The sequence below is a fragment of the Schistocerca serialis genome, chromosome 11 (genome assembly GCF_023864345.2).
Source record: "Schistocerca serialis cubense isolate TAMUIC-IGC-003099 chromosome 11, iqSchSeri2.2, whole genome shotgun sequence".
NCBI lineage: Eukaryota > Metazoa > Arthropoda > Insecta > Orthoptera > Acrididae > Schistocerca > Schistocerca serialis.
In genome coordinates, this window is record NC_064648.1 from 47244617 (window position 1) to 47257728 (window position 13112).

The 13112-nt window shown below is 44.7% G+C and overlaps 1 protein-coding gene and 1 pseudogene across 1 annotated transcript in view; one reads left to right on the forward strand and one right to left on the reverse strand.

The window, feature by feature from the left end:
• Positions 1 to 1102: 1102 nt before the first annotated feature.
• Positions 1103 to 13112, forward strand: part of LOC126426420 (ankyrin repeat and protein kinase domain-containing protein 1-like) — a 42720-nt gene continuing 30710 nt past the window's right edge. Inside the window, exons 1-3 of the mRNA XM_050088338.1 lie at positions 1103 to 1207; positions 4741 to 4888; positions 7513 to 7753. Of these exons, the coding sequence (XP_049944295.1) occupies positions 1103 to 1207; positions 4741 to 4888; positions 7513 to 7753 (494 nt within the window). The remainder of the gene's footprint in view (positions 1208 to 4740; positions 4889 to 7512; positions 7754 to 13112) is intronic.
• LOC126427553 (5S ribosomal RNA) lies at positions 4287 to 4404 on the reverse strand (annotated as a pseudogene).

Consider the following 13112-nt stretch of genomic DNA (forward strand, 5'->3'; position numbering starts at 1 on the left):
AACTTCACAATTCTCTACTATTCTAATCTCGTATGGCGCGCGGAAACAATGAACACCTATATCATTCTGTACGAGCTCTGATTTCCCTTATTTTATCGTCCTGATCGTTCCTCCCTATGTAGGTCGGTGTCAACAAACCATTTTCGCATTCGGAGGAGAAAGTTGGTGATTGGAATTTCGTGAGAAGATTCCGTCGCAACGAAAAACGCCTTTCTTTTAATGATGTCCAGCCCAAATCCTGTATCATTTCTGAGCCACTCTCTCCCATATTTCGCGATAATACAAAACGTGCCCCCTTCCTTTGAAATTTTTCGATGTACTCCATCAGTCCTAACTGGTAAGGATCCCACACCGCGCAGCAGTATTCTAAAAGAGGACGGACAACTGTAGTGTAGGCAGTCTCCTTAGCAGATCTGTTACATTTCCCAAGTGTCCTGCTAATAAAACGCAGTCTTTGGTTAGCCTTCCCCACAACATTTTCTGTGTCTTCCTTCCAATTTAAGTTGTTCGTAACTGTAATATCTAGGTATTTAGTTGAATTTAAGGCCTTTAGGTTTGACTGATTTATCGTGTAACTGAAGTTTAACGAGTTCCTTTTAACACTCATGTGGATCGCCTCACACTTTTCGTTATTTAGGGTCAACTGCCACTTTTCGCACCATTCAGATATCTTTTCTAAAGAGTTTTGCAGTTTGTTTTCATCTTCTGATGGCTTTATTAGTCGATAAACGACAGCGTCATCTCCAAACAACCGAAGGTGGCTGCTCAGATTGTCTACCGAATCGTTTATATAGATAAGGAACAGCACAGGGCCTATAACACTACCTTGGGGAATGCCAGAAATCACTTCTGTTTTACTCGACGACTTTCCGTCAGTGACTACGAACTGTGACCTCTCTGACAGGAAATCACAAATCCAGTCACATAACTGAGACGATATTCCACAAGCAATCAATTTCACTACAGGCCGCTTGTGTGGTACAGTGTCAAAGTAGTGGTAGACGGTACCCTCAGCCACGCACCGTACAGTGGCTTGCGCTGTCTCTATGTAGATGTAGCTGTAGACGCACTCGTAAAACGAACGAATAGCTTCGTGTGACGGATGCCTGAGGACGGCTGTGACAGAGGCGGCAGGCGCCGCACTCGCTGCGGTCTGCACGTCCTGCGGAAAGACTTCCGCCACGCGTGTCGCTATACAGAGCCCGCGGTCTGTGTGTGTTTCTATCTCAGCCCCAACTGCTAATCATGAACTCAGGAGGCGTAGTTGCGTCGTTGGTTGTTTTTCTGGTAGCAAATGACAACGAGTTGCTCTATTGTGTCTGTAAACAAATCAAATTCGCCGGAGAACAAGCGGGTAGACTCTCAGTCAGCCCTGGTTTGTCAGAGGTCTGGAGTACGTACTGCATACATCGCGGTGAGTACCTCTTCGTACATCATGGATCCGCACGACGTTAGGCGCTGTGCGGTTCTGAACACCTGAGAGCTGCCTCGCTTTGCACATAATGTTGTGAAGAAAGGTAATACGTTCGCAACCTCGCAGTGAAAGTCTATCTTTATTTCGGAAAAATGCACTTAATTTTCAACCTTTTAGGGCAGTGGACTTTTTCAGTCCTTTTTCGACTGAGGAGATATCACGTGGCACGGTTTCAAAAGACTGTAAATTAACCATCTACTTTCCTTCGTTGAGCCCAAAACGCTTCCCACTTGCATAAGACAGGTGTAAGTGAGAGGTTGCCAAGTGTATTCGATATTACGAAAGCATGTTAGGAGGGAGCTTGTGAGTGTTCTTGTCATTATGGGGCCCTTTATGTGTCTACTATAATTATATATTTTACATTATTTGCAGGGATCAAGGTCTAGCATACAAGGTGATTCAAAATGAATATGGCAATTACAAAAGGTTGCGATTATTTAACGCATAGTGCTGCGTCGACAAGAATTACTGACAATGTGAAGGAACTGGCTACGTATGTGGTAACAAATATGCAACCAGTCGCTTTTTTGAGTTTTTTTTTTTTTTTGATAGAAATTGTTCAAGTATAAACATGTTTTCGAGCCACTGCAGGCTCATCATCAGATGGAGGTGTGACAAGAACATTACGCTGTGGACCAAGTGTAGCTACATGCCGCGCTGATGCTGCTGGCGGAAATGACAGAAATTTAGTAATCGGTGACGAAACGTTTACGAAACCGAAAGTTAGTTATGTTTTACTTACTTACTGTGTACTGCTTTGTGCTATCCATACCAAATCTCTTCCTATGACGCCTTTATTAAGCTGTGTACACAAATATACACAGTATTTAGCTGCAGTTGGGTTTACACTGATTCACAGAAAGTAAACACTGGACGCTTTTGCAAAGACTATTGATACGATAGATGTGACACTTTGCTACATTATGATCAATGGCATGAGATACATTGTATTACAGTACAAATATTACTACTGCAGATTACATATTTCAGAAAAATTTGCTAGCGGCAGGTATTCGCAACATAATTATACATACCGCTCATCATGAACACTCTGTTTGTGATATCAATGACAATCCATCAGTGCAACACAATGCCGAGAAAGAAATACAGATGGACCTCCTTGAAGAATTGGAGATTTACATCCACAAACTAAAATCATCTCAGATACTCCTAAATGAACAAACTGAATCAACACAAAACTTTTTCTTCCTTAATTTTCAGAACATCCTGGCACCAAAACGACAGAGATGACATGTCAGGCGGGGTGGCCGAGAGGTTCTAGGCGCTAAAGTCTGGAACCGCGTGACCACTACGGTCGCAGGTTCGAATGCTGCCTCGGGCATGGATGTGTGTCATGTCCTTAGGTTAGTTAGGTTTAAGTAGTTCTATGTTCTAGGGGACTGATGACCTCAGGCGTTAAGTCCCATACTGCTCAGAGCCATTTGAAGCACTAGCCATTTCAACAACACGATGCACAGTACCGTAACGTAACGCACTCAGCGAGCAACATCGCTGTGACTACTCTCGCGCCTTGACTGCACACATCGCCATCTAGTCTTCACAGCACAAACTGTTAGAGAGACGTCAGCTGGTCTCGTCTCCTCCGCTCTTGCAGGTGGGTGCGCGGTCTCTCTCATTGCCACCTCTGGTTTAGATGTTGTCCGTTTGACCGAGAGGAGTTAGATAGAACACCTGTTACGTACGTAAACTTGTTTTGAACTTTCTTTGATGTTCTCTTCAGTTCTTATCGCTGAATCGTTATGAGTTAAACAGCTGTAACCTTTCGTAATCGCTGCACTCATTTTGAAATGCCGTACAGCGAGGTGCCTGCAACAGGTCGGTGGTGCGTGCGAGGATCGCTTCTGGAGGAGACACCGCGAGCCCGCAGCCAGTCACGTACCTGGAGAAGGGGCGCCGCAAATATTAGTAACAACAATTCATTTTGGTGGTAGAAAAGGACAGACAAAGTTTCTCAGCCACTGGCCGCAACTGTGACACTATTCCAATTCAGTTAAAGTTTAGCCAAACAAATGTCAGGGACACAGCCTACAAGAATATACGAGAAGGCACGAAGTCATCCGAAATTACGTATACTGAGGCAAGAAAACGATGTGTTCGTTATATTAACGGGGGTACGACGCCAAACGGGGCGACTTGGAGCAGCAGAGGTACCACGGGACATTTTCATTTCCACTGCCTATACTTTTACAAACAAATTGATAAAACTTTGACAGCATGACCAGGAAGGTTTCAGGATTCACACAGTACTGGATGTTCAAAAACATAACAAAATATTTTTTTACATGTGAAATTTCAACATTTTTTTCACTTACTAATGGCTGTACTTGTTGCTATAGGTACACTTTTCTTCATAAGAGAGATTCTTCGTTGAATTTTGCACAGGATGCAAACCATACTTACAGGTGTTTGAAACCCTACAATTTTCCAAATTAGTTAAAAACTGTCGTAAAAATTGAGATAATTAATTATAAAATTTGAGTGTTTTTCTAAACATGGAGTTAAAAATGTAACAGCTCATTCATTTTTCCATAAATTAAATAAATTCTAGAGTTTCATACGCCTGTAACTATGGATTGTATACTACTCCGCCCGATCAGGCCATGAAGGCTCAACGGTACCGACCGGCCGCCGTGTCATCCTCAGCCCACAGTCATCACCGGATGCGGATATGGAGGGGCATGTGGTCAGCACACCGCTCTCCTGGCCATGTTTCAATTCACGAGACTGGAGCCGCTACTTATCAGTCAAGTAGCTCCTCAGTTTGCCTCACAAGGGCTGAGTGCACCCCTCTTGCAAACAGTGCTCGGCAGACCGGATGGTCACCCATCCAAGTGCTAGCCCAGCTCGACAGCGCTTAACTTCGGTGATCCGACGGGAACCGGTGTTACCACTGTGACAAGGCAGTTGGCCATTATGCTTTGTATGCTGTGCAAAATTCGTCGGAGAATCTCTCTTAATTATGAAGAAAAATGGACCTATACCAACGAATGCAGCCAGTAGTAAGTGAAAAAATGATGAAATTTTACATGTGAAAAAAATTATATTATGTTGTTGAACTTCCACTCCTATGAGTATGAATCCTCAATCCTTCCTGCTGATGCTGACAAAGTTTCATGAATTTATTTGTAAAAGTATAGACAGTGGAAATTAAAAGGTCCTGTGGTGCCTGTCCTGCTCTCCAGTTCGGCCCCTGTGACGTCCTACCCTCTTTAATGAGGTTATAACTCTGAGAAAATCATTGGCAGGCAGTGTTGAGGGAGCTGAAGTATTTGTCTTTCCAGGAGATGACAGTCGGTGTGGAGGCATGTGGGGAGTCGCTGGCCGCTGTTGGATGTCTACTGGAGCCGCGGCCCCAGCAGCAGAGACTCTCTCTGGCTGTCACTGCACTGAGAGGCGGGTCTCGGGCCACCTGCGAGCAGCAGTTCAAAGCTGCCTCACATCGAGGCAAGCGTCTCTCGTGAAGTGTCGCAGTGAAATCTCCCACACAAACGTAAGAGTGTCTCTCCCCTAGCAAGCTGCAATGTTTTACATAGACGTGTTCATGCATCTGATTGGTAAGCTCAAGTACTCCGTCTCAGCAATGAAATCATTTTAGAAGTGCAGTTTTTACTTGAAGAATCTCTCTGTGCCTAGCCGAGTAAATTGCACGTTGCTATGGTAGGACTCGTTTGGGCAATGATGAATTCCACAACTCAATGATGCTGAGTTACTTATGGCTCTATGGATTGCTTGCCGAACTGCCCACGGTCCGTGCGATCCCATTTAGTAACAACAGTGAGTGTTCCAATTATCTGTCTGTCTCCGCCGTCCGCTGTGGCCGAGCGGTTCTAGGCGCTCCAGTCCAGAGCCGAGCTGCTGCTATGGTCGCAGGTTCCAATCCTGCTTCGGGCGTGGATGTGTGTGATGTCCTCAGGTTAGTTAGGTTTAACTAGTTCTAAGTCTAGGGGAGTTATGACCTGAGATGTCCTATAGTGCTTAGAGTCATTTGAACCATTTTTTGTCTGTCTCATATTTGTTGCATACTGTGTTGGAAACTCGAAGTACCTTGAACACTCTTCCACGCCAACCACCGTAGACTGGGAAAAACATAGATTTCCACTTTTGACATGTGTCATGTCAACGGCTATCAGGTAGAGTATTTTTATTGATCCTCTAATAGAATTTGTCTAATTACCATGCCAATGCTCACTAAATAGATTATCAAATGGGATTGAAAATGAAATTTGTGGTTTGAGTCTGGTGGAGATGACATGGCATGGAAAGAGTGTCGTCTGACAGATGTACAGGTAACCACAGCGAAGTAAGTTGGGACCCTTACTGTTAGCGACGTATGTCAATTATCCAGTAGAAAATATTAGTAGTGACCCCTAGTGATCATTTTATCTGTAATGGACTGTTAAGTGAAAAAAGATGCACAAATATCCATACAGATACTTACGTCATCTCCATATAGTCCAAAACATCGTCATCTTACTTCAAAAGTTAAGAAACAAAAAAATCGTGCACTTCGCAAATTGGATCAGTCAGATCGTAGAAATATCTGGTGTAAGTATTTGTAAATCGAGCAATCACATAGGTTGAATGAGAGATGGAGCATGTGGTAGAATACTGGGGAAGTAAGACACGGCTGTGTGACCCCTTCCACAATATTGCTCAAATGCATGCAGTCCATATTAAGTAGGACTAAGACGCAATATCGATTGCACATATACACATACAAAGAGGGTGGCAAGAATGGTCGCAGGCTTGCCTCAGTCTCATAGAAGGGTCCCAAGGAAATTGTAGAACCTAGCAGGAAGCAGATATCAGCGATACTGTGAGAGCGTACAAAGTATCAAGAACGGGCATTAAGCGAGGAGTCAATGCTTGCACTACAACCACTTACGTATCGCTCCCTGGGACACCTTGGAGACAAGGTTCGACCAATTGCTGCATGCACAGAGTAACCTTAGGAGATATTCCTTCCGTATATCTGTGCACAATGAGCTAACAAGTTGGTAAGACACCCCAGTGTATAGTACAATGGAAAGTACCCCTCCCAAGCACTTCACGATGATTGCTGTATTGAGGATTTACAAGTACACTCCTGGTCATTACAGTAATTGTAACACCAGACAAGACAGGAGCTATCGAAATTTAAGAATGTAAACAATATGGCAGGCAGAACGCGAGAGTACATTTGTAGTTGCTTGGGGGTATACAGGATGAAAAATTTAGTACGTAGTGCTGCCACCTGTATCACCAAGAACTGCTCTTATCTGGCCAGGCATCGGGTCACATTGCACTCAGGTGACAAGATACTGGTACGCCGTCCAGTGCTGCGTCACCTCTGTGCCAGGGTCCTGTGGGTGCTGAGTGGAGGTGTGCCGGTCTTTCGGCAACCACTGACCAGATGTTTACTGAGTGAGAGATTTGGAGGAACTTCTGCTCAGGGTCACGACCCTGCCTCTTGAGGTAGATCATGGCACGATGGGCAGCGTGCAACCTTGAGCTACTTCGTTGAAAGATAACGCCACGGAGATCCTGAAGACATAGGAAAGACACCAGTCTCAAGATCTGAGAAATGTAGTGGCCGTGGTCCACGTTACCGACTGTACACTGCGTACCAAATGACAGTCGACACGACGACGGCAAGTGCCACCTGGGCCCGACAAATGCAACCATTGCCCTTCTTGGAGCCTCCGTACCTTGATACGTCCATAGTTATGCTATGATCAGAACTGGGACTCATCTTAAAACATGATGCGATGCAACTCGTGTGTCGGATGTTGTCATCAACCACACCATTGTCGGCTTCAACGGAAGCCGCAACAATAGTGTTAACAACCACTTCAGATGTTAATCATTTGTCTGTCTAAGCTTGTAGTACACAACATGTCATGTCTTATTTGTTGGTTACTGCTTTCATGGTCTTGCGATTTCAAAGGTGAGCAGAGATGATGCAGATTGAAAGCTGAAGACAGCTTCTCCCAGCAGTCAGTGTGCAGACTGTAAGGTGACTGAAACACGTTTTGCAGATGATTACGAGCTGTTCGAAACGTGCGACAACCTCAGCCAGTCGTTCCCCACATTGCCAGCTGTTGGATGCCTGGTACCGACCACCTGGGACTTCAGACCTTTCCAGTACGCAGACGAGTTGAAGTGCGGCTTCGTCACAGAGGAGATTCGTGGCCTGACGGTGGACGCTGCCGTGCAACTCCCGAGGGAGCTCAGCTGCCGCATCGCTGCCAACTGCATTGACTCCTACTCTGTACAGGGGTACGTACGCCACTGAAGGCCACAACCACTAATCGTATATCTAATCCTCTGCTTCTCTTCTTAAATTTTTGCATATATTATCTTCTACTTTTCGTTTTGCCTGAGACTAATGTCCATCACACTGAACACCACATTGGTCAACCCCTAGGAGACAGTATGCCAGCACGCTAAGAACCTGTTCTGATCTTAATAATGGCCTCAACTAGATGACCAGGAGAGTCCATTATATAATGGCCTCAGCTATACGAGCCGATAGTCCATTACTTTCTTGAGATATGGCCTGTACAGCTGAAGTCATTCGGCCAGCCACAGTGGCCGAGCGGTTCTAGGCGCTTCAGTCCGGAACCGCGCTGCTGCTATGGTCGCAGCTTCGAATCCTGCCTTGGGTATGGATGTGTGTGATGTCCTTACGTTAGGTTTAAGTGAGTCTAAGTCTATGGGACTGATGACACCAGATGTTAAGTCCCATAGTGCTTAGAGCCGTTTGAACCATTTTTTGAAGTCATTCACTGATGATTAGATCCTGTAGAGCTACCAGCCTGCGAGAATGTTGATTGCCAAGTCTCACTCACTCGAAAAATACTCCCACATCGTTTATATAGGTTTAGCGGGCCAATCCAGATGTGAGAGACCACCTCAGATTATCCGTAGAGCCCTGTGAACACGGATTTTGTGATCTTGTGAGATGGAAATGCATACAGCATAATCGTCACAAACATGGAGATGATAGGCAAATATTCATTGATCCTCTTGAAATGAGCATCCTGGTTCAGATTCATGGAAGCCCGAATGAGTGGAACTGTGGTGTCACCGCCAGACACCACACTTGTTAGGTGGTAGTCTTTAAATCGGCCGCGGTCCGTTAGTATACGGCGGACCCGCGTGTCGCCACTGTCAGTGATAGCAGACCGAGCGCCACCACATGGCAGGTCTAGAGAGACGTACTAGCACTCGCCCCAGTTGTACAGCCGACTTTGCTAGCGAAGCTACACTGACCGATACGCTCTCATTTGCCGAGACGATGGTTAGCATAGCCTTCAGCTACGTCATTTGCTACGACCTAGCAAGGCGCCATAGCAGTTGATAATTAATATTATGACGCATGTACCGTAACGAGAGATGTTCTACAATTGTGGATTAAAGTTAAGTATTACATCATCTACGTACTCTATTTACAAGTCTCAAGATATTGTGTCCTGTTCCACTCAGCGTGTAATTAAACGCGTGCATTTCGGCCTCCTCTAGAAATACAGCAGGAACCAAGACGTGGTACAAAAAACACCCTCATAACAACTCAGAACCATCTCTGGCCTGAACTATACCATGTTCACAATGCATGACAAATTCCTCACTGCACTGTCGGAATATTTACAAAGAAGGAAAATCGACACTTGTTGGCGCCCCTCGGTTAACTGCTGCCCAGTTTCTGTGTTGTTTGGCCTAATGAACAAGTGCAGCTCTACCTACCGCTGCGAGCAACAGCCTTTTGCAACATACCTGACTGCAAATCTCCAGTCTATGCAGTTCTTTCTGACAAGGAACCCCCTGAGTGCGAGTTCACAAGTTCACTCTTTCGTAAGGCTCATTTGAAAGTGTGGCAGCAAAAATATTAGATGCTAATGACTCGCCATGTGCATCAGGAGGGTCATAGAAAATGAGTCATCGGGAGGTGTAGATATCAGCTATCTATGGGATGTATGTATTCAAAACATGGACATTGGTCACATTCGAGAAATGTTCAAAAGAAACCATTAATTTGGACCATGAACACCGAATTAAAAATGGCGTGCCTCAGTGATCACAAAGGTTCGCCCCATCGAGGTTGGAGGTGTACGCATGGGAGATACAGATCGTGCAGGACGTCCAGCTAGGTACCCACCCTTAGAGAATGTGTATAGAGTAATATGGAATGTGAATGGCACGCACACAAATGTGGAACAGTCTGTCTTGTACCTTATCATGAAACTGGCTATCCTTTAACACGTAGCTGCAGGTATTGTGATCATATGTTTTATAATCACCGAAAAAACAAACATCCAGAGGATGAATTTGTCCAGTGGTTCCAGGTGGTATGACTTGCAACGTTACACACTTTTCAGGAGGGACAGTTGGCTCTAAAGGTGTATGATTTTTGTCTGGAGACAGGGAATCAAGTTATTTTGACCAGATATTACCAAGAAGCAGTGCTCATACCATGGTTGCAGTTCCCTTATGCCCATTTTACCACACTTGACGTAAACATTCCCTTCTCCCCTTGTAAGATCATACACACATGAAAGAATCGTAGGGAGGGATGGGGGGAGCAGGGACCCTCCAACTTTTAGCAGCACAATAAATAGATTTCCAACCAATTTACCATCCAGATTAACAGTCTGCATAATGGCATACGGATGCGTTAAGGCACTGACGTTAGTTGACCTTTATACAGCTCTCTTGGTACCTCCAATTTCCAAGGTTTGTTTCTTGTGCATTTTCTATTCAAATCCAGATTGATCGGAACTGAAACATATTGAACGATGGAATAAGTTTGTTCATCTGAATTGCAAATTGTCAAGACGATTCTACAGTTCGTTCTGCATCGTGAAGTTGACGCTTTGTCTGAAATTTCGCTGTCTTGTGGTTCCAGTTCAGCAGCACTTTTTCAATCTAGACAAACGCCAAGGGGTTGGGATCACTGTAATATATGTCGCACGCAATTAGATGTGCGTAATGTAGTACGTCAGCATCATGCACATCTTGTAAATTGCACCTACCATCCCTGGAAAGTGCAAGCACCAGTTTTTGTCCTCTCTTGAATGCCTGTAGTTTTCCTTATACCCTAGACGTTCACACTGCTGTGGACTTATTGGAAATCGTTCATACACTACTGGCCATTAAAATTGCTACACCAAGAAGAAATGCAGATCATAAACGGGTATTCATTGGACAAATATATTATACTAGTACTGACATGTGATTACATTTTTACGCAATTTGGGTGCATAGATCCTGAGAAATCGGTACCCAGAACGACCACTTCTGGCCGTAATAATGGCCTTGATACGCCTGGGCATTCAGTCAAACAGAGCTCGGATGGCGTGTACAGGTACAGCTGCCCATGCAGCTTCAACACGATACCACAGTTCATCGAGAGTAGTGACTGGCGTATTGTGACGAGCCAGTTGCTCGGCCACCATTGACCAGACGTTTTCAATTGGTCACAGGTCTGGAGAATGTGCTGGTGAGGGCAGCAGTCGAACATTTTCTGTATCCAGAAAGGCCCGTACAGGATCTGCAACATGCGGTCGTGGATCATCCTACTGAAACACGAGGCAACACAACAATGTTTCACCAGCAACGCCGGGCAACTGCTGTTTGTGTATGAGAAATTGGTTGGAAACTTTCCTCATATCAGCACGTTGTAGGTGTCGCTACCGGCGCCAACATTGTGTGAATGGTCTGAAAAGCTAATAATTTGCATATCACAGCATCGTCTTCCTGTCGGTTAAATTTCGCGTCTGTAGCACGTCATCTTCGTGGTGTAGCAGCTAAACACGATCAGGTAGGCTGAATGCTTCAGCACCGATATTGAAATATGGAATTTTGCCTCGGGTACATTTTATTTCTTCTACATTAGATGCTGCTAAATTCTCATATGTCACGAGTGTGTACACGAACGAATCTTTCAAAATCGACACATCGCTACATTTTCCATATGCCTCAACGGCAGTATATGTAATTTGTAGTTGCTGTCAAGCAGTGCCATCAAAACTAATGAAAATATTTCTGTAAGTGTAATAAAATGATACTCTGATGCGTGATTTTATACACAGGTATGTTTTCCGTCTGTAGCTCTAACAATATGACGAAAGTTTGAAGGCTCTGTCGCCGGTTGCGGAAGGCATCGCTCTGCTAACTCGTTGCACACTTTCGCTGACTCAGCCATAGTGAGCATCCAGAAAACCAGATAGTTAAAACATTACAAACGTATCTTTGTAGGTCTGATGTTGCAAAAGAAATGGAAAAATCTGACACATGGACTTGTGAAAGAGTATCGGAAAGTCTGCAGTTCGAAAAGCTACTCAGGTGCTACACGAAAATTCACTTATATCTACTTCGAGCAGCTTCTGTTACTTGTATGATAGTCTGAATTCAGATGAAATAACCCAGCAAGCCCAAGAGTTGAGCGTACTGAAGAACCAAATGAGACTCGGATATTAAAGCTCTTAAGGCTGAAGAAGACAAAGGGTAATGACACAGGAAATGAGAACAGTGAACTATAGCTTGTATGGGTATTGAAAGAAATTTCGGCAAAAAATAATGACGATCCAGACCGTTACTTTGTTTTTGCTCAACCATTTAAAAAAAAGCACCTGACACTCTGGAGGCAGTAACCAAAATTATTGTGAAAGCCGTCACGGATGCTTCTTGTCAACTCAACCCGTCACCCCGGATCCATCCACGGAACAGCAATTTCATTAGTACCGTCCAGCCATGCACTAGCTGTACAAACACATATGAAAATGTGCCAAACGTGACGTCTCCGGAAACATCATCTCACACATCACATCATTCACAGGAGGTGACCATTATGAACTGTCTAACACTCGTAATAATGTAGGCAATTAGTATTAAGCTACAATGAAAACGTGTGTATTACTGATCCTTGTATTGAGTTATATGAGACCCGACGGTATTTGGTAAGAGCTCCGCATCTCGTGGTCGTGCGGTAGCGTTCTCGCTTCTCACGCCCGGGTTCCTGGGTTCGATTCCCGGCGGGGTCAGGGATTTTCTCTACCTCGTGATGGCTGGGTGTTGTGTGCTGTCCTTAGGTTAGTTAGGTTTAAGTAGTTCTAAGTTCTAGGGGACTTATGACCACAGCAGTTGAGTCCCATAGTGCTCAGAGCCATTTTTTTTGGTAAGGGCTCAAACAGAGCCTGCGTAGCCCGGCGACTGCCTGCGCAGCCCACACCCGCTCGCCGCCAGACCGAGGCGCCGGGCCGTCGACACGGCGCGCCCCCGCAGCACACCGAGAGCCGGCTTACTACTTTTTTTAATTTTTTATTTTCTCTTTTTTTTCTTTAAGGCATTTGGCGATGTGGCACAAAGATAAGTTATTCACATTTCACTCACATATTTTGTACTTGTCTTTAGAATGGAGTCACGTACTGAAATTATACAGAAGTCTTCCTGCACACAGTGTTGGGAATTACAGATGAAAGATACGTTTTCTCTTTTTGGGACTCTTTTTGGTATCCTTCATGCTACTATTTCCAGTCATGTAGCGAAGAAAGTCCTCCATGTCTTCTCTTCCTCTTCGAAGTTCTCTCTCTTTCAAGTGTTTATCAATAGGACATTCCTCTGGGGAAAGTATCTGCCA